At 39.5% G+C, this 24,132-nt stretch overlaps 1 protein-coding gene across 2 annotated transcripts; it reads left to right on the top strand.

Moving 5' to 3' along the window:
• The first annotated feature begins 961 nt into the window (after positions 1 to 961).
• LOC142076064 (RNA exonuclease 1 homolog) lies at positions 962 to 20,937 on the top strand. Of its 2 annotated transcripts, none has more exons than XM_075138430.1 (16): positions 962 to 1,238; positions 4,657 to 5,648; positions 6,180 to 6,272; positions 6,817 to 7,021; positions 8,325 to 8,467; positions 9,985 to 10,119; positions 11,531 to 11,627; positions 11,873 to 11,935; positions 12,417 to 12,563; positions 12,968 to 13,081; positions 13,686 to 13,759; positions 14,024 to 14,134; positions 14,415 to 14,530; positions 15,403 to 15,541; positions 16,825 to 16,945; positions 20,419 to 20,937. In XM_075138430.1, the coding sequence occupies exons 1-16, from the start codon at positions 1,085 to 1,087 to the stop codon at positions 20,508 to 20,510; spliced, it is 2,796 nt and encodes a 931-aa protein (XP_074994531.1). In that variant the 5' UTR covers positions 962 to 1,084; the 3' UTR covers positions 20,511 to 20,937. The 2 variants fall into 2 exon arrangements, with proteins under 2 accessions (XP_074994531.1, XP_074994532.1); XM_075138431.1 differs by lacking the exon at positions 962 to 1,238 and adding an exon at positions 1,282 to 1,563.
• The last annotated feature ends 3,195 nt before the right edge of the window (positions 20,938 to 24,132 follow it).

Below are 24,132 nucleotides of genomic sequence, written 5' to 3'. Positions count from 1 at the left end.
ACCAGTATGAGTTGACAGTGTAGATGACTCAACCTACTAGAATTAACAGGAAAAGAATACAGAACAGCGTATAAAATGTGATGGTGCTGTTCCACAAATTCCCAGTTAATTCACGTTGTGAATACCGAGTGCAATTCTGGTCCCTTACAGTTAAAAGCAAGAGACAAAACCCGAAAATTTTCAAGTTAGGTTGACAAGGATCATGGGAAGAAAGGACCTGCTTCCACAACAGCAACCATAGAAGTGGGCTGGAAGAGAGTATGTGCTGGAGGGAGGGGAGACTCTCCGTGTGGAGAGAGCGGCAGAGTCTATCTGCCACAGACAGAACTAATAGCAACTGACTACCTATTCCAAGAAAAGCAGGGAGCATCAAATGAAACCCACAGGAGCCGGGTTCCAGGTATGCAACAGAGGCTGTCCTTGCGGTGGGGAGCGAGTAGACTGGGCAAGCCACTGGACGCTGCTCAACAGACAAGCTGGCAAAGCCCCTGCGCAGAGGCCTCTAGGGAAGGCTTGCACACTCCTGCTCTGTTCTTGCGGCTCCCCAGCCACGGGCGCCTGGCCTCTGCGGGAGGCAGAGCACTGGGACGGGTGGACCCATGACGGGAACTCACCCTGGCAGTTGTTCTCAGCGCCGAGCTGCGGGCCGCGCTGCCCGTTCCAGATGAGGTGGATCCGACCGTGGCAGCCCGGGGAGCCCCTCAGCAGGGGCAGTTCTGCTGCAGCTGGGGCGGAGGGGCTGTCCGGACCCGCGTGCTCTAAGGGCAGCCTGGGACACAGCTCACAAACAAACACCTACCGCCGGGGCACCCGCCGCCGCACGACACGGCCCTGCCCCAGGAAGAGCAGGCGCCCCCTCACCCCGGCCGCCAACGCCCCCCCCACTCCCTCACAGCTCCCGGCGGGGGCGGTGCTGCGGGCTGGGGCCCCGCCCCCCTCCGCGCCCCACTCCTCCGCTCCCATTGGGCGGCCGCGGCCGCGCGCCGCCGGCGCAGCGGTGAAGCGAGCGGCTGGGGGGCGGGGCGCTTTCTTGGCGCTTTCCCGCGCTCTCCCTCAGGCGCCCAGCCGCGGCCGGGAGTGGGTGATGCGCCCCGCCAGCTGCTTCGGCGCCTCCCTCTGCGCCTTCGGCGGCGCCGCGGGTGACGGCTGCCAGCGGCCTCGCTGCCGCCACGAGGCGTCACGCCGCGGGGAGCCGCCCCCAGCCGCGCCGCGGCCTGCCGCCGCCGCCCGTTGCCAGGGTGAGGATGGCGGGAAGGACGGCCCGCCCTGTCCCATCCCGCTGCGCCTCTTGGGGGGCGGGGGGCGGCAGCCGGGGGCTGCCGTGCTGAGGGAGCAGGACCCCGCCGGTTCTGGGGGGTTGCTTGCCAGGCGGCAGCGCTACCGTCAGGGCGGCGGTGGCGGGTGCTCGAAGGTGCTGAGGCGTGGGCATGGCTTCGTCCCTGCTGTTTGAGAATGGTAGCTCAATATAGAGCTGTAGTGCCGTGCGTGAGAGCTGAAGAGTGAAAGGACGCGGTAGGAGGTCTTTACGATCTTGCTCTGTCTTTGCTCTTAGGAGAAAAAAAGGTATTAATTAAACACCCCCACTTGGCAAACAGCAGTGCCAATACTAGAACTATAATACAAGCTGGTGTTTGTGCCTGGGGTTAGGCTTCAGGAAGCTGGTCTCGGGAGCATTGCTTAAACTGGTGTGTGACAGTATAATAAAAGCTGATGACTCCTCTCTTTCTTGGTAGGAGGATATCACCTTTCCTTTGTGGTGTGTGACCTTTAGCCCTTGTCATGAAGAGCAGAAGTTGTACTATGAATTGCTTTTAATCTTTGTAAGGCACTTGCTTTCCTTCCAGGGTTAGCAGTCTGCAGAAAGCCTGCTTGCACATCTGAATAACTGGCATTTTCTACTGCAACTTTAATATGCCTCTCCCATGGTGCTCCACTTTCTTCTTAAGTGTAATAAGATTTGTAACTAGCTTTTTTGATGTTTGTCATGTTCCTCTTATGACCAAGTGTTTTCAGGCTACTGTAAGCTAGATCTCATTAGCGGAAATAGTAGTGTTGGCAATAAAGCCAAATGGAGGAGCAGAGTACTAAAATGACTTTAAAATGGGAAGCACAAAACTTATCAATACTAACAGCCTATGTTAATGAAAAAAGCAACCTCCTTCCAAACTGGGTTTGAAATGCTTATAATTAAAAACAAGTAGCTGCTTTCTGATTACCTTGGGTTGGTCTTTTCCACATTGTTTGATGTGGGTTATGTTGATAGTTTTAAGAGTTGCTTGCTAAGTATGTAATCCAGGGAACCATCAAAGTGTCTCTTACTCTATCACGTCTATGTTTTCTGTCTTCACAACTCGGGAGTGCCAAAACTTCAGTCACAGGTCAGGTTATTACTCTGCATGTAGTCTCTTTCTGTGCAGCAGTTTTCATTTCCACAATAAGTACTTGGGTTTTCACAGTTACCTATACATGGTAATGGTTTATTTCTTTCTCAAAGATTTCTTGCTTGAGCATAAAGCATTGCAGCCTGGAAAAAGCACTGGGATAATTTGATGGTTGCTAAGATCTATGGCAGTTGCAGGGGGGGGGAACCAAACAGCGTGGACTCATTCCCTTCCTGACTTCCACTTGCTGATTTTGCAGGTAGTTGTCCAGCATAATGTGACTTGTCGAAGACTGAGTCCATAGGTGTTTCCTTTCAAGTGACCAACATCCATCACTAAATGGCTTCTGCAATTTCTAGCAAATTTGAAGCTTGAACCCTGAAGGTTTGCTCAGGCTCTAGTTAGTCAAAGAATAATCCTATAACATGGATTACCACATAGTCTAAATGGTATCTCACCTGTATAAAAGGTGGGGAAACATTACCTCTCTCAGATTATTTATATTTCTGATAAGAAGATTGACCAGCTCATAGTGGCTCAGAGTATTTCTTTGAGGTAGAGAGGTGTACTGGTTTTGGCTGGGATGCAGTAAGTTTTCTTTGTAGCTCTGTATGGTGCTAAGTTTTCGGTTTCTGACCAAAACAATGTTGATAACACACCTATGTTTTAGTTATTGCTGAAGGATGTTTGCACAGCCTCAAGGACGTCTCTGTTTCTCATGCTGCCCTGCCAGTGAGTAATCTGGGGGTGGGCAAGAAGTTGGGAAGGGACACAGCTGGGACAGCTGACCCAGGCTAACCAAAGGGGTACTCCAAACCATATGATGTTGTGCTTGGCAATAAAAGCTGGGGAAAGAAGGAGGAAGGGGAGACATTTGAAGTAATAGTTAGGCATGATGAAGCCCTGCTTTCCTGGAGATGGCTGAACACTTGCCTGCTGATGGGAAGTAGTTTTGCTTTGCTTGTGTGCGCAGCATCTGCTTTACCTGTTAAACTGTCTTTATCTCAACCCACAAGTTCTCTCATTTTTATTCTTCTGATTCTCTCCCCCATCCTTGTTGGAGGGTCAGTGAGTGAGTGGCTGCGTGGTGCTTAGTTGCCATCTGGGGTTAAACCACGACAGCTCGTGTGCAAAGTTTTGCTTTACTTATTAAACTGTCTTTATCTCAACCCATGAGTTTTCTCGCTTTTACTCTTCTGATTCTCTGCCCCATCCCATGGGGGAAGTGAGAGAGCGGCTGCATAGGGCTCAGCTGCCAGGCACGGTTAACCCACAGGATTAACAGGGTAGTGAGGTTTTGGGTACTGCCCTGTTTTAGTGTATTGTTACTGTGTTAATGCCAAAATTACTTATTTTTGAGTAACCTGGAAAGGATACCATTCACTAATGTAATGTGACTTTCTAGTAATTCCCTGAAATGTTTTCTAATTGCTTATACAGTCACTGTTGAAATCAAATGGTGACACATGTTTTTCAATAACAATGTAAATAGCATTGTTGTTAAAATACATGATTGATGCTAACGGATCTCTTGGATGACAGTGTCTGTATGCAATTAATAAATTGAGAGGGTAATAACCACTACATTTTGTGATTTGCCAGAATATCCATGTGAGGATGGAGATAGTGCCTTGAGAAAGTGTCAGGTTGAGTTTTCGTAAGCAGTCCACAGCCTATAAAAGCTGAAAAGATAATGATTAGTTGCTTAAGTCTGCAGTTGGAAAATTTGACTTTCAAGGCTGCTTAAAGTTTGTGCACAATTATAAATATGCCTGGCATGAAGTGTTACTGGATATTTGGGCCAATGAGACTTGTAGTCTTGTGCATAATTAATAAAATAGATTATTTCTTTTTCCTCAGCTGAAATCTGTGGATTGCAGTTTAGGATGACTTAATTTAAGGTCATAGCTGTCTTTCCTCAAGAAGCAGATGATTTACGAAAACCCAAAAGGATTAAAATAGCAGTACACTCAGTCAAGAATGAAATTGAGGAACAGAAGGAACTCTCACAGTACAGTCTTCCCAATTAAATGATTATAAACACTTTAACCCTTGAAAAATGATCTTAAAGTAGGATACTTTCTTCTAAGTACTTGTAAGATGCTTTCTTCTAAACACTTGTACTACATTTTTTAGCACATACGTGTGATGTGGTTTCAGTTTTCTGGTATACAAATGGTGGCTGTTGCTTTTTAATTAGAAAAATACATTGTTGATTATAGTTGTCGAGCACTGTTTGACATAGAATATAATTTTCTATAAAATTATTTTGCAGGTGTCTCTATCTCCTCAGTAACAAATGAAGATGAAAATGCTAAGCAGCAGTGTAAGCCAACAGAAGTATTTCCATGTGAAAATCAGGATGGGAATTCAAAGATGTCTCCATTTAGGCGTAGACATGTATTCACAAAGAGGTCAAGAAACTCTTCCCCAGTGAAACTTGAAATAAAACTTGAAGATTCTGATGATGAATGTGATCTTGTCATTGATGTGCCACCACAAGCTGTTAATAAAAAGCCAAGAATAAGTAGGAACTATACAAACAGAAACAAGGACAAAGAACTGGCTGCTGTAATATGTGCAGAAAAATTACATGCTAGTGCTATAGCAGACATTCTTGGGTGTACAGAAGGAAAATCGGAGAAAGTTATCACTTTGTGGAAGAATGGCAAAGGTTTAAATAAATCTGAAGAACTAGGCAATGTTTCTCCAAAGGCAAATGAGATTTATTTGCCTGATGTAAACACTGATATATTGAAGGTTTTGGAGGAAAGAGATGCGCTTGCTTATACTGAGGAGAAACGTGTATCTTCAGCTGCTTTTATTGAGGCAGACATGCAGAAGGGAATTTTGAAGCAAGGAAATGCAGAAGCCAATATATTGGTCGAAGCATTTGTTCAGGAGCGTATTACTGATGAAGACTCTGTGAGCAGCGGAAGAGTAACACAGACTGTCTTGTATACTGGTCATTCGTCAAAAGATGAAACCACAATTGAAAGACCTTATAAGGAAATAATAAATACAGAGGAAAGCCAGAGCATAGAAGAAAATGGGGGTAATGATAGCCCAGAAGATACATACCCATATCCAACTTACTACGTAAATAAGAAAGAAAGTGAAATAACTCTGCTGAGTTCATTCGCTGAGGAAGCGGAACCCAGTGGGGAGGACACAGAGCTCTCTGAATCAGATGATCCTTTAGAGGAGTGTCGGAGAATTTTTGATGAGTTTGAAAGAGAAGCACGAAAGAAGGATAGTGATAAGCAGGTATTTTTTCCTTTTCAGTGCTTGAGTGTTTTTTCTGAGCGTATGCGGACAGGATGTGATATATAGTCGAGTTCAAATACTCTTTCCAAAATGTGTATTGTAAAGGTTAAATATTTGAGCCTTCAATGCTAGTAGACAAAGTCATAAGCAACACTTATGACTCTCTAGTCTAGTTTGACAATGGGTGATCTGTATGTTTCCTGAAGTAGAAAATTGCTCTGAATAGCTCCCTGCCTTGGGGTAGCCATTTTTACTTTTACTGTAATAAGCAACATTTTAGAGGCAGTTGTGTATTCAGTAGTCTCCTGTTCTTTTTATAAACAAATGTAGGAACTTTGAGTACTACTGCCTCAGCTTCAAAGCACTGTGGCTTAACTGTTCTGAATGCTAATACTGTTAGAATTGTAATTTTCCTGGTGAGTTTTTTGACTGAACATCCTGAAACATTGGAGTGAGTGGGTGATGAGGATATTACCGAAGTCTAGAGCTTCATAACCGCTGGTCTAAATAGTCTGTTCTTGTTTTTAATAGGCCCTTGGAGGAAATGTAGATCTCAATTTATTAGAAACCAAAGTAAATGTTCCTGGACAAAAAAGAAGAGTTGCACACATGGCAAAATTTGATGTGAGTTATAATCGTGTAATAAACTGATGCTCAACATAGCTTTACTTAATATCTGTAGACTCATGTTGAACTTCAGGTTGGCTGAGTCTTGTAATCTAATTATAAAAAATATTTTGAAATGAATTAGAACAAATGTCTCATCAGCTCTTCTGTTAAAAGTTGTAGCAAATATTGTAGTACTTAGAGTTGGTTCCTGACACAGGTGAAGTAAGCTGCTGCCCAGGGCAGCTGAGGCTAACGAGTATTGAAAAGTCAGTTTGGAGTGGAGGCTTGTACCATGAGATTACAGATACAGCTCTTGGAAACCCAAAGTGGCTGTTGCTTTCTCTGCTTTTACAGTGTTGTAGGTGGCAATGTTAATAGCAGGAATCATTCTTTAAGCCCCCTCCACCAACCCTGAGCTTCCTTCCAGGGACAGCATGCTGAGCTCTGAGTCTGATAGCAAAATTCAGTTTTAAGAAGCAACGTGTTAACTTTAACACTGTCTTGCTGTGATTTGGAACTGCTTAAATGTTAACTCTGGTTTTGTGTTTGTGCATATCAGGTACATAACAAAAATGAAACAGTGCCTTTCAAAGCATCTCCTCGGCAGCAGGGTCGTGATGCAGAAATTCAGCAGGCAGACTGGGAGGCAATGGAATTTGCAGCTGCAGTTACAAGGGGACAAGCTTTTATTGCTACAACTTCTGAACAGAAGAAAACTATGTCTGGATTGTCAGCCACTCAATTTCAAAGCATTGCACCAATGGGTATGACAGCTTGATCCATAGGTTTGAAAAACTAAACTTCATTTTTGTTCAGTTAGGCATTGCTTGAATGTGTTAATTTTGTTGTGGTGAATGTTAGTTGTGAGTTGAATGATGATGAGCACTTAGCTTGTGCAGATAGATGCCCTATCCAACTACAAGGTTATATTTGAAGTCTTGGTAGCTCTAGTGGAAAGGGGACAAGTATTTTGTGCTAAGTTCTCTGAACGTGTACAGTTTTGACCAAAATCCTAAAAAATTTGTTTTATTGAAAGTCTTTTGATACATGAGTTGAAAGCATAAAAAAAGAAATCTGGTGAGTTTCCTGTTAGTACTGATATCAACTGTTAGGATTCTAGTCTGAAGTATTCAGACCTTCTGAAACAATTTATTAAATCTTGTGATTTGAAAATCGTATGTTCTTCTCCCTTTAAATTCTCCTTCATATGTGAAAAATCCTGGAGTAAAGTTATTTTCAGCATTCGATACCAGTTAAACAGTGTTTCCCCTCCAGTTCTTCTACTGTCACTTTAAATATACGCTTGCAAAGTAACCTACCTAGCAATTAAATTAATAGAATACTACTTTGTAGTTTCATTCACGTGTCTTTATTACGCATGCTATAAAGCATCTTCACATAAAGTTGAGTCATTTTGCCAATGTGTGCATTCTTTCTGACTAACAGTAAAATGGATTAGTGTATCTCATGGTGTACAAATGTGTCTTGCTGTATAATAGGTGCTGATGCAAGTAAAGTTAAGCAGGATGACTGCAAGTCAAATGCTGATACCTTGGCTCCAGAATCTCATGACAAATTTTTATTTCTGAGATCTGTAGCTTTCCTGACTTTAAAAAGGCAAAGCAATACTTCAGGGCACTTACTGATTGCATTGGAAGATGAGGGTAGAATGGTGGTTTTCCTGATTTTTTTTTTTTTTTCTTGCTATCATGCTTTGTTGCAGGGGAGGGCAAAGGGACAGGGAAGGCAGGCAAGTAGGTGTTTAAAAATCATAGTCATTACAACTTGAAAATAGCTTTTAACTTGACTTTTGTGGTTGCTTTATTCTAACATCTTCAAACTGATATATGATCTCAAAAATACTGGAAAACACTTTGCATAAAATCTATTGGCAGAAGTGAAGTCTTAATGTGTTTCCTGATGTTCCAGGTTTGCTTCTGTGCATTAGTGTACTTTTACCCTGCTTTAAAAAAGGAGCTGTGAAATATCTGTGTTTCAGATTAATGTAATTTAAATAAAGCTTACCGTCAGAGTTTAGATTCAGTCTGTATCTTCTGTGTGTTTCAGCCTCCTTAAATTTACTTGAAGTTCAGCCCATTGAAACCAGCAGTGCTCAACTGCATATACTACTGGAAGGAAATGTTGCAACAGCAATGCCCTGTGGACTTTCTGTTAGTTCATTTGAAAGGACTACCCTTGTGCCATGCAAGGTACTGTAGAATTACTGCTGCAGAACTTCGGTATATGAATGGGAAGAGAAGTGGAAAAACTGTAATTAATTTCAAAGAGTATTTTATGATGTGATATACCAGTATAGCTTTTTAAAAAAATTGCTTTGTTTCCTGTGTGCTTTTATCAAGTTGCTATGCAAATTGTATTTTCATTTTTCTTGGTTGTACTAACCAGCGTTACACAAATGAAAGGAATTAAATATATAAATTGTTAATCAAAATGCTTGGGATGGGAGAATTAAGTACTAGTTTGTTTTCAGTCAAGTCATGCTTGTACGTTGGTTATTTTCCCTTAAAACTTCCTGCCATGGATAGTAGCAGATGATATCTGATGAAAGGCTTTATTTGGCTTCAGGAGAGATACCTTTTTAAATTAAAGGCTTTCAAGGAACTTGTCAAAAGGTTAATGCGGACGTATTTTGGTTTGTTAGTGCCAACTTTGCTGTGTAATTTTGAGTGGCAGAGTACTGTAAGGTTCTCGTCTCAGAAAAATTACTCTATCCTTGTGGGGTTTTTTTATAGTAGAGGTCACTGAAGATTCCTGGGGTCAGATAAATTACAAGATGAGAGTTTTGCTTTCTAATTAAAAATGTCCAATGTTATGGCTTCAGTCAGTTTGTTTATTGACGTTTTTCTAGGATATTGAGTACAAATTACTTCTTAATTCCTATCTCCAATATGTACGTTCTTGTTTCCTAAATAGAATACTGCATGCCCCAATAATGGTGAAATTAGGTTGTGACAATGATACGCATTACCTTTGTTCCCTTTATGCAAAAATTACCTTTCCTTTGGTAGTAGCACACACATTTAAATGCTGCTTTTAAAGGATCTTCCTTAGTGAATAAATGTGGTATAGGCATATTACTCCATGTTTGATACACCCAATGCATCTTTGTAACTGCTTGGACCTTTTTGGGTGTGATGATATCATGGTTAACCTAACTTACTGCCAGATTTTTGAATGTGATCACTTTAACTTCTGTGCTTAATGTTAAAATAAGCATATTGTGATAAGCAAAAACTCTACATTGCGTTGTCTAACAAAGACTATAGGTTCCTAAAAATAAACTTTTTTTTCAGTCTAGTTCATTGGGTTCTTAGTTTACTCTCTGAGTGAAGTACTGCCTGAAATAAAGGCCAGATGGAGACCATGACTTAAATCATAACTGACCTGCTAGTCCTTGCTGAAGGACTGAAATTTCTCTGAGAAAAAGGTTAAAAAATAGTTTTAACACCTCACATAACTTTGAGCAGAAGACTACTTTGTTTAGTTCAAGCAGGGGAAATCTTTATGACTACTATTTATGATGGTTGTTTCTGGCTCTCTGTCATGTGCAACTCCAGTTTTCTGAATAGCTATTCAGCAATATTTGATTTTTTTTTTTTCCCCTACAAGGATGGGCAAAAGAATGTCTGAATTGGTTTTAGTTTTTTGGGCTATTTGTTACATATTGACTACATTAATATGGGGTTTTTTGTTTGTTTGTTTTAAGGTTTCTACTCAGAAAAGGCCTTCTATTCCAGAATCAGGGTCCAAAGTACCACTTGAGACAAGACAGCGATATGTCGGGTTTTTTTTTGCAGAATGCTTCAAAATTTGTAGTACAGTGAACGAAGCTATTGACAAGGTTTGTAATGTTTTATAGATCTTCACAATTCCTCTTCTGAATTAAGTCAGTAGGTCTTATCTTGCACAATATGTTGGTGGGGTTTTTTTATTTGATTTTTTTTTTAGGGCAAATATTTCAGACTTTTCAGTAAGCAGAAGTTAAAATGTACTTGGTCTTATACTTGCCCGTGTTATCAATCAGTTTCAGTTTTCTCCCAGTAAAAACATTTGTCTTTAGCACTGCTAATTAGCTTCCAAAAAGACATGTTATGTTAGTATTAAAAAAGAAAAGTTTTTCTTTTACAAATGTAAAATAAAAATCTTCTTGTGAATACTGGAGGCTTCCTGGAATGTAATTATGACTTTGAGATTTATTCAGGACAGGAGGAAAACGTGTTTGAAGAACAACCATAAATCTCTCAATTGTTTTGAGCCTTTGATCTTGTATTTACTGTTTACACCACACCAACTGCTACCTAAGCTTATAGCCAACAGATATGGTCTGAGAGGCACAAATATCCTGAGCTTAACCTTTAGATGATCTAAATTTCTTGCATGCTGGAAATCAAAAGACTTTATGGAGGTGTCCTGGTAAGACTCTGTATGTGTATTTAATTATATGTTGAATGAAAGCTTGTAAAACATCAGATGTTACTACTCTGCCATATACTGTGTGTTCTCTATATTATGCAGCCTACCTTGGTATGTCTGACTTTTCATTCTCACTAAGTAACGTTTGTTTTACCTTCCCTTTAAGTTCCTGCTGTGTTATTTCTCAGCTTCATCAGTTCTCCACTTTCTCTTTTCCTTTGCTTAGAGATTTCAACTTGTGAATTGTACTTGCTGTAGTGACTGTTAGAAGGCACTGTTTATGCCTCAAATGAGCTTCTTTTTTGTTGACTATGCAGATAGTGTAAACAGTGAAATAAAACCAGGGAAGAAGCATTTTTCTTCCCCCAGAAGATTAATGAACGTGCACCTTATTTCAAGTGTGCTTCTTCAAAGTTAAAAGGTGCTGGACCTTCCTTTCACTTCTGTTTCTTACCTCTCTACAGAAAGAAAATCAAGGAAACATTTCTTGTTTCCTTAAAAAGTAATAATGCCTCCTTTGAAGCAGGATCAGAAAAAGCTGTCTGTAGCCACAGGAATACTTACTCTAAGAGTGTTCGAATTCCTGCAAGGATTAGATTTAAATTCTGAGTTGTAGCACTGATGTCCCCCACACATCTTTGCTTCATAAGTACTGAATTTGTCTTTCTAGGTGTCTCATCCATCTGACTTTGTGTCTCCTGTTGCACTTCAGATTTAGGACACTACTTGCATGTGTAATTACTCCAGGTTCAGAATATCAGGTTCTAAATGGCAGTGCTTTTTGTAGAACGTACAGTACTCCACTAACACTCAGTATCTTTTCTTTTTTTTAAACATAGGCCCTGATAGAAGAGCAATCTGTTTATGATCGTTGTGGCAGTAAAAAAATGTACCTGAATTTTGCTGTGAAGACTCTCAAAAAGCTGAGAGATCATGGTAGTTTTGTTTTCAATGAAGATTTTTTTTTAATGGGTTGTAAGTGTAGAAATTAAAACAGCAGAGAAATGTCTTAAAAGGATTCTTTAGTTTAACTTTAAAGATATTTCTGCATATTTAAATCCTTTTCTAGAAATAGAATACTGAAATAAATTGGTGTTTTGATTTATAAATATTTGCTTAGGATATTAAGAGGAAATCTAAAATTGAGAAGGAATGCTAAAAATACGTTTTTCTGTGTTCAGGACAACTTAGTAACAGCAGATCTTGCAGTGGTTCTGGATCCATAAAGTTAGAGGAAGAGAAAGGTAAAGAAAGGGGAAGGAGGGAGGTGTCAGTTCTTCACTTTAGCCTGTAAACGGGCTTATTTCAGCATGAAAATGTTGCTCTGTTTTTGGTCAAGCTTTATCAATTAGCCACTGCAAGGGTTTCCAACACAATTTCTTATTTATATCTAAGGCTCATTCTTGGGGGAAAAATATTGCATTTTTGTTTGAAAAGAGCATGTTCTTTAGTATTGCATGCCTAGCCTTTCTGGGATAGCTAGTCAAGTAACATCCCTATTGTTTAGCGTCTTTGTTTTGAATAATGCTTCACCTCTAATCACTTCTAATTGCTCTGAGGTACAAGCATATAGTTTTTGCATGTAAACTATAGTGCACACGTTGTAATTTCAGCTTGGTTTTATTTTGGAAGTACTAGGATATTTAAGTGCTACTTACATTTGTTCTAATATTGCTTAAGCTTTGGATTTGTTTACTCATAGGTTTTTGGTTGTTTTTGTTTTAGCATTTACAGGTGGTGCTCTATATGAACTTTTAAAAGACTATCTTCTGACTGAGGAACAATTGAATGAAAATAACTTCCCTCGACCAAATCCTGAAAAAAATGGTAGTGCTATACTTACTGGGGTTGTAAAAAATGCTGGATATGATGGTGAGTGGCTACTAGACTGCAACAAAATTAAATTTCAGTCAGTGGTTCACAGGACAGTAAAATACACGGGTATAAAATGATACATTACAGCAGTATTCTGTATTTAGTGCCTGGACTACAAGTGTGTTCACAAGCTTTCATAAACAAACCATGAAGCTTCATAGGTCTTTTTAAATTTTTGTTTCAACATAGTAATTGAAGAAGTTGCAGGTAAACTTGAATTTCTTACTGTGCTATAGAGGAACTTGGGTTTTTTTTATACATGGCTAATCTTGGGAGGCTGCTTATGTATCGATACTCTGCTCTCACAACTACTGTTCATGTAATTTTGTTATACTTCAATTCAGCATTTTTTAACTTTATGGCGAGCCAGCTACGAAATATGCTCTGTTATCTTTTTTTAGCTTTCAAAAGAGTGTGCTGTAGGTGTGGCGAAGTATATGCTGTTACTTCTTCAGGAGAACATAGACGTAAAGAAGAATGCAACTATCATTCTGGTAGAGTATTGGAACAAAAAGGTAGGTATCCTTGGCATTCAGTCTTCGTGGAAGCCGTTAAAAGTTGTAACATCTCATGTCAAAACTCAACAAGATCAGAGTATGAAACTTCTTTTTGCACAAGGTTCAGCTGAGATATATTCTGCTGTACTTTTGGAATGTAGCTAGTTAGTAAAGCCTGTTTTCTCTGAATATGCCATAACTTTAGGAAAGCTGATGTTAATAAAACGGTGTAGGAAGGAGATAGAAAAATGTTCATTATGTGGCCTTGCACTAACTTCTAAGTGAACCTTCTCATCTTTTCTGAGAGACACCTTAAATACTCAGCAGCGACATTAAATATTTCCTTCAGGGAGAACCTTCTAGAGCATACTACAACTTTCTCTCTCCCATTCATTGGTATTTCTTTTTTTTTTTGATGGACACCTTGTCTCAGGAGGGAACAATGTAGAGTTTGTCATCTTGGCGTAGGTGGGACCTGTAGATGGGACTTGCTTCTTTCCATAGTGCAGTCTCAGGAGAAAATGGAAAAGAAATTTGAGAGGAGGAGTGAGGGTACTGATTTGTTTTTGCCATTGCTAGTTGCTGCAAAAACTACTCAATTTTCAACTTTTCTTTTTGGCAGTTCCTGGTGGCATGGAAAAACGCTACAGCTGTTGTGAGAGAATAGTTGGGTCTGCTGGATGTCAGATTGCCAAGGTAGGAATAACCTCAGAAGGTTTATATGCTGCAGTATCTCAGTTTTGCTTTCTCTGTCCTTTTGTCTTAAAGCTGGGTCATCGCTTTCTGCGAATGGTTTGGTATAAGCTTTTTAGGTTTACTTACTAGTGTTTAGTAAATTATGTGGCAAATATTGACAAGAAGTATTATATATATGCTCTCATGTCTGTTAGAGAAACAAATTGTCTAGCAATTTGTGTAAGATATATCTAGCAAACTTAAATACTAATGGAAACTTTACAGCTTCATGTTCATGATGGAAGAAGGGAGAAATTAGAAGGCTTCATGAAGACATTAATAAAATCACCGCCTTTTGATGGAAACTATGGTGTATATGCTCTGGACTGCGAGATGGTATGAGCAACCTAAAAAGTTTGGTTCAGTTAATAGAAAACTATATTGCTGTTAATGAAGCAATTTCCTAGCTGTAGTAGTTTGGAACTCATGTCTCCGAGAGGTCTGCAAAACTCTGACTAGTCACTCTACGTGACTAGACCTTTAGTGTTGAATATGCAGTGAGCAAAATGGTTTGGATCTGTTGAGTTGTAGCCAATTCTGCTTTCTGTACAACTTACATAATGTAAGGAAACATCATTGCTGTGTAAATGTTTGTTAAATTTACTCTTTTCTTCAGTGTTACACAACCCACGGCTTGGAACTAACTAGAGTGACAGTGGTCGATGATAAGCTACAGGTTGTCTACGATACATTTGTTAAACAAGATGGTAAAGTTGTAGACTACGATATAAGGTATGCTAATTAGTCTATAGTACTTCAGGATTAGACTTAATAAATTGGCAGATGACTGTATAAGAAGAAACATGCCTCTTACATGTCTGTTTCCGGTAACATAAATCAAAGACCTTCAATCAGGAATTAGGCTTTTGTTCTTACAGGCTCAGTTAAGAAGGATTTTTCTCTTTGCCTAGTTCAATTTATTTTTTTCCACATTTGAAGACTTTTTCTTCCCTTCCTTCAAAAAAAAAAAAAAGTTAAGTTAAACCTCCCAGAACTTGCTAAATTCCCTAAGGGGATAGAAGCAAATGCAAATTTCTAGAAATGTTGTCTCACAGAAAAGCAGTATAGTCATAAGCCATGCATTGAGGCCATCAGACTGTACAGCTTAACAAGATTTGGCTGTGCAAGATCAAGTGCAGATCACCTGTATTTGGTCTTCCTATTGGGTTTTGTCTTTGAGACCTGGAAGATGTGTTTTTGATTCCTGTTAGTTCTTTGAAGACCTGCAACTGCTCTGAGAAGAAACATAGGTTTTGAGCCTCACTGTAAAAAAAGTTAGAGGAGAACCAACATAATGTGTTCCTACTTCTTCAGCAGCAATATTTGTTTGCTCAGAGCCCTGTCTTTAGTCCATGCTTAAAAAAACAGGCTCAGTCGCTTGTAGTGGTAGAGCTAAGTTAAAATAACCTAGCTTAGTTTATCTTACACTACCTAGGTGAAAAGGGAGAGAATGAAAAAATGCCTTATGTTGACTTCAACATTGTGTGATTTCAAAGCTGGCTAGTGTTAACTTGAGATGCTGGGGAAATTACTACTATAAAGCTAGTTCTTCTAGACATTTCTTAGTGTCTCTGTTAATGAAGCTCTTCTGAATCTGTCTTTAGACTCTCTAGAGCAACGGCGGATGATCTGAAGAATACCACAACATCTCTTCGGGATGTACAGGCAATACTGTTAAACATGTTCAGTGCAGATACAATTTTAATTGGACACAGCTTAGAAAATGGCTTGTTTGCTCTCAAGGTAAAATAACCTGTTTGAAACCGATTTTAAGAGATGACTACTTGTCTTTACTGTGTTCTAATTAATTTCAAAAAGGAAAAGAATGTTGAATTTCAGCAGATCAACATGTATGAAAAAAAGAATGAAATGTACTTGATGGTTAAATGATAGCTGTATTAAAGGTAATACTACATTCAGAGAAGGAGGTGTATGTACAAACACAGTGTGGTAAAGATTCTGACATTTGGGCTTCCTACTTTGCTGTTTTGTGCTTCTAGCTCTGCAACCATATATCACCACTGAATAATATTGTTTTTATTTCTGGGTTCACAGAAACCTAGAATTGTATGTTTTCTGATCTTGCTGAACTCATGCTGGCAAATGCATAAAAGGCAGTGACAATTCAAGTAATACTAAGGTATTGCTCTTAGAATCTCTGTAAACAATTATGCTGCCTGTTAGGTAATTACCTTAGGTACCAGAAATGCATGGATTATGCTCTTAAATATCAAAGGCAGCAATATTCCATAAGAAGTATAACCATCTGCTCAGGAAGACTCAGGGGGATTTTATCAATGTGTGTAAATACCTGAAGGAAGGGTATGACAAGACGAGCCAGACTCTATTCAGTGGTGCGCAGTGCCAGGACAAGAGGCAGTGGGCACAGACTGAAAACAGGAGGTTCCTTCTGAACATCAGGAAACATTTTTTCACTGTGGGATGCCCAAGCACTGTCACAGGTTGTCCAGAGAGGTTGTGGGAGTCTTCTACCTTGCAGATGCTCAAAAGTCATCTGGACATGTTTCTGGGCAGCTGGCTCTAGGTAGCCCTGCTTGAGCAGGGGGTTTGGACAAGATGACTTCCAGAGGTCCCTTCCAACCTCAACCATTCTGTGATTATTACTGATGAAGGAATTAGAATTTAGCTTTGATAGGCTTCCCTGCTAGTGATATCTAAAGGCCAAAGCAAATGAGACTTTGCAGTATGGTATTGACTACCTAAAAACAGAATTAGTTATGTTCAGTGTATATATACAACTAGTGAATAAACATCAATGCAGTGTACAGAAGTCACTGCAAAGCACAATTTTTCCACAGTTATTACTGCCCCACAGTTTGCCATTCTATAATGAATAGAGGAACACAGGACAGATGACATAGTATTTGGGGCTTAAGGATTAGTTTGGACATATTATTGAGAACGGAAATGGTTTAGATGCTAGATGAGATTTCTTTAATAAATAAAGGAGGTGCAAGACTGTAACTGGATGTGTAATCATTGCTGTGGTCTCTGCTCTTTTCCAGCTAATTCATGACACAGTAGTGGACACATCAATAGTGTTTCCTCATCGGCTAGGTTTGCCTCACAAAAGAGCACTTAGAAGTCTGATGGCTGACTACCTCAGGAGAATTCGTCAAGATGATGGTAAGAATGCAGATTCTTATTAAGCAATCAGTATATTGCAGCATGAAGTGGGAGACAGGAATAACCCAGAAAACTGAAAAGGTAGTAATACACTTGCTGTCATTTAAAGCTTTGTCTTGGATATCTTTACTTCAATAGTATAGTAAATGCAGAGGATATACCTGAAGGGTAATGTCATTGGTGTTGTGGTTTAACCCCGGACAGCACTAAGCACCACACAGCCTCTCACTTGTCCCCCCCCAGTATGGTTGGCTTGTCAAAGTGTTCACCATACAAAAGTGTTCCAGTTTCTTTCCCTTGTAGAAGGGGCATTCTTAAAATTCTGAAGGTAGTGTGATGAGGCTAACATCTATTTCAAGATTCACTTGCTTATCCAAGCTGATACAGCTCTTCAGCAGGGGTTTTCAGTAGTAAAATTACGGTAAATTTCTTGGCTGGCTGTCAAAGACAAAGCAATAGATCTGTTCTACAGTTGCATATAATACCTATGAAATGTTGCATTTGACAGATATATTTTGCATTGACCATGTTATTCTAAATAATTGTTTTTAATCTCATCTTAGAATCAATTAAATTGAGTATCTAATAAACTGGCAGATTCATATTTGTTTTTACCAGTGAAGCCTTCTGGACAGCAAATAATATTCTGTGCTGCTAACATATCTTCATTGCCCAGGGAATATATAAATTGTTGCACAGAGCAAAACTTAATGGCCTTTGATACCCAGTGGAGTAGCTGGATGCTATATCTCAAAGCTTATAATATCTTATGACTTCCTTTGCTCTGACAGTCTGATGCACAGCACTGTGGTGGGAGTAAGGGGAATGTCAAAAAGTTATTTCTACAGACTTGAAGATGGCTATCTCAAATAGCCAAAACTCTGCCTTTAGACTCTTCTGCTTAAGTTTGGATTTAATCATTCTTTGTTGATGACCACTGAGCTAAAATCCAAGCTTAACCTATAAAGCTAGGTAACTGCCATTTCTAAAAAAAATGAAAAAAAACTGACGCATGACTTCTACTCCCTATGTTTATATTGGCTTGTGCTGCTGCTTTGTGCTAGTTTGTGTTAGTTTTGTTCTAGTACTGGAGAAAGGTAATAAACTTCAAGTCTAGATTTGCTTTTTTGTAAGCCTAGGGATTAGTAGAATGAAACACCCTTTGCTATCAGAAAGCAGTAGGTCTGTGGTGATTTAACTCGTCAAACTCCAGTTGAGATGGGTCTCAACTCCAGGATTTTTGTCTAAAGTACAAGAACTGCAGCTGCTGAGGTAGCTTGACTTACAGTATATCATATACTTGATTTGACTGAAAAATTGAAGAATATGTAACAGAGCTAGAAGACTATGGTTTCAATAGTTGAGCCTTTTATAGACTACTTGAAAAACATGTCTCATACAGGTTGTACTTTCCTGAGCAGTTAAAAATAGCAGCAGCCAAAGGGTGGAATGGCAAGACAAGAGCACTACTTCATGGGTTGGAAAGCAAATGAGGATTGGAACTTTCTCTGACAAAAGATAGTAAGGGCGGAGGGATCACAGGTTCACCTCCGTTTTCTTATCCAAATGACAGAATAGTTTCTATTTGATTATTGGCGACTGTTCTCTTTTATTTCTTAAGGTACCTTTAGGAAGGGAGAAAACTAGAACCTGCAAGGTTTTTGCCAGCTGTCTTCTGATTCTGTGAATAGTAGAGGTTACTAAGTGGTATAAACTTCTCTGCCACAGAGAAAAGCTATGACTCTCTTCCATTGGGTTCCACAGTTCTTTATATGTTCAATCTAAATAGATATTGCGCGGATAGCTGTTATAAAACATGCTGGTGAAAGCATTCATGTAACACACTAATGCTGTTGCAGATGACTACCATGACTGTGTAAATTATGTGTTCACTGAGAGGGAAGTATAACCACTTCCACACTCAAGGAGGTACTACACTGCTTTAAGCCAGTAGGTATCTGAATTGCAACTACATGTCTGTAAATGTCTGAAGATCTTTGCTTCTGAGTCTAGGCTGCTACATATGAAAAGTGATCTCAAGTCACTGGCATTTAAGTTTTACAAGAGAAAGCTAGAAGCCTGTTCTTTCACTATTGAGTCATCTTTTGTTGTGGTAGCACTTAAGTCCTCTGCTTCCTTGGGGAATGGAACATCTCAATTAAATTTAAGAATACTATTTTTCTCCCTAGTATCAACTTACTATATTGTAGTGTTCTCCCCTGCCCAAAGCAGTTGTGGAATCAGTAGATGTGGAATCTATGCAGTAGTCCACTGCTGTAGGGCAAAGAAGCAATACCTTTTTCTTTTTGAGGAACTAGCTCAGAAACATAGAATGGGGAGGGGATTTTGCCATCTTCAAATGAAAATGCTGAACTGTATGCTCTCAGATTTTTCTTCCACAACTTTTTTGGTTCCTGAATAACCAGCCCCTGTCCCAAACCTGTTTATCTGAGATCTTCTGTACCTTTCTTGAAACTTCTATACTCAAAACAGTATCTTTCTTTAACATAACTTAAACCATACAGGATTTAGATTTCCCTTGATCAACTCATATAGGATTTACTGAGGGACACATATTCAAATTAGTCAATGTGACAATTTGACACTGTGTCAAATTTCTGGTTATGAAGATGATGGCTGAATATAGTAGGTCTATTCTCCACCTATCCTGAAGTTGCTAGGAGAGCCCCAACATGCCACTTTGACTTTCAGTAAGGACCGCACAGAACTTTCAGTAGTTAACTACCATTATCCTGGTAGCCAGCATTTTCTTGTGTTGACTCAATGTTAGGAAGGGTATTCTGATGCCTACGATAGCTGCCAACTAATGAGAGGATTGTATACATTTCTGGTTTGGATGACTACCACTATTTTCCAGCCAGAATACATTAAAACCTTTCTACTTTTTGTAGTTATGGGAATTGTGTAAAACATGTAGACTTGTAAGTTGCTGAGTTTTTAAGCTTTGACTAAACAGGTAATAAAAGTGTATAACCATATATAATTTAAGTCTTTTAACTCCATTCTGTTCAGATTTTGTGGAGCATTTCAGTAGATCAGGACAAGTAGATTGTCCTTAATTAACCAAGGTAGAAATTTACCATCTAGTTGCAAAATCAACTTGTCATCTGTTAATCTTCCAACTCCTGATTTGAAAGTACATGACTTGGGGAGACTGGTTTTCCAAAGACAGTTATGTTGGACACTCTAGGTTACTAATCCAGGCTCCATTGGATCTTGAAGCTGGAGAATGCGGTGGGAAATTGAATACTGCCAGACAATACTGGACTGCTAGAAGCATGTGGTTATTACCTTGAATCCTGGTAGCGAGAAGCTGCATCAAAAACTGTCTGAATACCAAGTATTGTCTTAATATTCTCGACAATTGTTCAGCTTAATAAACAAAGCTACCATTCTTTTATAAAAAAATACATAATCTAACTCTTCAAACGGTTTTTTTTGTTCTTCTCTAGTTGGTGGTCATGATTCCAGGGAAGATGCAATTGCTTGTATGGAACTAATCTTTTGGAAGGTCAAGGAGGACAATAAAAGGAGAAAATGGTGATTATTATGGCTTTGGAGGAACAAGATGGGAGGGAAAAATCAACCTCAGTTTGGCTCACTGTTCTGTAATGCTTCAGTACCAATTATTTTCTGATATAAAAATGAGGACAATGGGAAAATCTAATGGGAAAACTTGACTGTAGCTACTTCTGAAGCTTAAGATATACAAGGAGGAGAATACACAAATGCACAAAATACACACAAGAAAGATGCACAGAGTAACTTCTTGCGTTAAACAGCAAGCTCAGGTGTTGTTTTTCTGTTCTGTTAAAAAAGTATTATTTCTGTAATCATTCTTACTACTCTATAGCTAAAAACTATCATTTGGAGTAAGTGAAAGTACTGACTGTTTAAAGTTCTGGATATAACTTTTGATTTCACCGTGTTCAGTCTCTGTGAAATAAAACTTAATCACATAGCAGAAACTTAAGATTATTGTTTTCTTTTTCCCTTTCCCTTCCTGCTTCTCTCTACCTCTCCATCTGCTTTCAGAGAGAGAGAGAGAGAAAGAAAACAAACTTAGTCCTGTTTAATGTACGAATTGACACAAGATTGACATAATGGTAGAAATGTGACCTCTTCTGGAGCAGAATAAGCTGGTCTCTTTTAAATAAATTGAGCCTGTAGAAACTTTTCAACTGTAAAAGCAATAAGCTTTGACTTACAAGGGTTCTCAAAAAGTAGAGTATTTCAAGAAGTAAATTTGTTCATTGCTTTAGCTAAAATTGGACTATACTCCAAGGTATAATGAATGCCCTGTCTCCTGCTTAAGATAGTATTCAGCATCTGCTGCCTTCAGAGAGGAGGATTTCAGTCTGTTGCCACTTATTTTTGTGTGGAGGAAACAGAAGGAAATGAAAATGTAAGAACAGACCACATTTTTTTTTGTACAACACTAGCTCTGAGCTGAAGTTATGCTTTGCACGAATTTGTCAAAGAAAGCTTAGACTGGTGAGGAAAAATGGTCCTGACTGAGGACCCTGTAAAAGAAGATCAATAGAGTATAGAAGATCTCTCAGTTCTCACAGATGTGCCCCGAAAAACGAGTATACTGCAAAATTAAACCTGTACTGAAAGTTAAAAATCTCTGTAGCTGCTTGTTACGCATTAAAGTACTTGGAATGTGTCCTGTTCTGTGAGGTACTGACAAGTGATAGCTGTGGTTAGAAATAGCTTTCAGTATTTATTGTCCTGTACCTGCTGCACAGAATGTCAAAAACTGTGCAGAATGTCAAAAAAAACCAAAGCTTTGATTTTTTCCTTCACCCAAAATAGGTAATACTTCTTTCTATATTAGTAGAACAGTCCTGTATACAGCCTCTGCTACAGCTTAGAGAAGGGGCTTTGACATGTTCTTTACAAAGGGGATAGACTTGCTTATGGATTCCCCCAGTTTTGAAGTGAAGATTGCCTTTATTTTTTAGTGAAGATTGCCTTTATTATTCATCTTTTGAATAAATCTGAGGAAAGAGATGAATGTCTACTCTGTAGAATCTGCCCTGTTTAGCAGAGAAACCTGTGTTAGTTCATTCAACAAGCTATTAGCAGTGACCAAACTGGTAATTCTGAGGCTCTATAGGCTAAGGAACCTCCATCATCTGACTTGTCTTCTTCATAACTTCTTCATATAGTTGACTATTGAATTATTAAAACCAAATAGATAAAACACTATGCACAATAAGTAAAATAATTTTAGATACTAACTTTTTGTAAAAATAGAAAAATAAAACAATCTTCTGATGCTGGAAGTAAAGAAATTTCAGCAAAACTGAAAGCTGGTGTGAATATAGGTGCAGTTAATCATTGGAACAGTGACTTAACTCTGAATCATACCTCTGTTATCTCTCTGCTGCCACCTGCTGTAAGCATACTTTTCTCTTTCCCACATACATTTATGATATAGACTTAGCTACTGCAAAACCTGACCAAGCATCTTCAGAAGCTGGAAGCTTAGTTCATGTTTTGGAGATGTGAGGGGCTGGTGTGGTCTGATTGGACCTCCACAGTTTAGAGGGACTTGCTGAAACCATTGGCTCCTCCTGTGGGAATATCACCACCTGTGTCATATGTTGTGCTATTAAGTGAATATGTGAAAGAGCTCTGAAATATGAGGAAACATTTCTCTACGTTTGCTTGATTTGAGGATTTTGGCTTACAGCCTGGAAACACTTTGGCTTGCTTTGTTCCAACTGTTGTTTAATCAGCGTTCCCCTGTGTCCAACCAGTTGCCTTGCATGTGGGAATGGCTCATCAGTATGTGACTTGGGGAAAGACCAAATGGTGCATTGGGAGCAGGGAATGTTGTGTACCAGCACAGGGAGGGAATTAGCAGCAAGAGGGAAAACTTGTGTTTGACCACAGATGAACTATTCCCGTACAATTTAATTGCTCATGCTTTTTAGCTGGGCCTCTGCTTATTTTCTGCATTTCCCTTCCCCCATATTGCAGAGTTCACAGAATCACAGTACAGCTGGGATTGGAAGGCATCTGGGGAGGTCATCTAGTCTAGTCCTCTGCAGTGTCCAGTCAGGTTTTGAATATCTCCAAGGCTGGAGACTCTACAACCTCTCTGGGCAACCTCTTCCATGGCTTGACCACCCGCAGTGGAATTTCCTAGATTTCGGTTTATGCACATTGCTTCTCATCCTGTCACTGGATACAACTGAGAAGAGGCTAATTCCATCTGCCTTACCTCCTTCCATCAGGTATTTATACCTTTTGATGAGATGTATGTAATAGTCAACATTTTGTATTTTAGTTTCAGCAAATGCCCAATCATATTGTGGGTAGTGGAGAGGGGTTGTGTCAGGCACAGTCTGTCCACAGAGAAGTAAGAATTAAATATCCCCATCATTTAAGACCAGATGAGTGCTTCCTTTTGGGTTACTGAGGAGTGGGAGAAATGCAGCCATTGAGTGGATTATCTAAATTCAGACATCTTTCAAGGGTAGTTATACCTTACTTTTCAGCCAATCTAATGAGGTTAAAGATGCCTGTTTGGAGCTTTTGTTCCCCCTCACCTCACGATGGTATCTAGTGAACTTCACCTTACGCTAGCCAGTGATACCTGTTCTCAGATCACTTCTTATCTTTCCTGCCAAGCACACTGTGTTCTTCTGTAGCTTTTGAGTTTTGCCTGGACATATTAAGGACTTCTTTTTTTTTGTCTGCACTCAAGCTGTTGAACAATCAGAGCTGTTGCACTAAATAGAAGTTGAGGGTGGTGAGGGAGAAGGCTTGGGGGAGAAGTTGTGTGGGGGCTTTGCTTCTGACTTTTATTCTTAAAGGCTCCACTTCCTCTGAACAGGTGTCTGATAATTTCTTTTTAAACTATGGATAATGCTTTACTGTAAGCAGTTACCTGCCATTCTGCATCACATACTCCTTAAAGCATGGCCAACTCCACTTGTCTGATACTGTTCATTTCTTTCCCAACCAAAAACTTGTACGGAGTATGAACTTGATAACTATGTGAGAGAATATGGGAAGACTAATGCTGTGATACCAAAAAAACAACATGGAGAATAGCTGATGATACTCTAAGCTTGTGCATAGATGTCGGCAGGTGTAAATAGGTGGAGGTGTATAAAGAATGTTAGGACGCGGGGTATGTGCAATAATGG

The sequence above is a fragment of the Calonectris borealis genome, chromosome Z (assembly GCF_964195595.1).
Source record: "Calonectris borealis chromosome Z, bCalBor7.hap1.2, whole genome shotgun sequence".
In the NCBI taxonomy this organism is placed as follows: Eukaryota; Metazoa; Chordata; class Aves; order Procellariiformes; family Procellariidae; genus Calonectris; species Calonectris borealis.
This window is presented reverse-complemented; position numbering and strand designations above follow the sequence as displayed.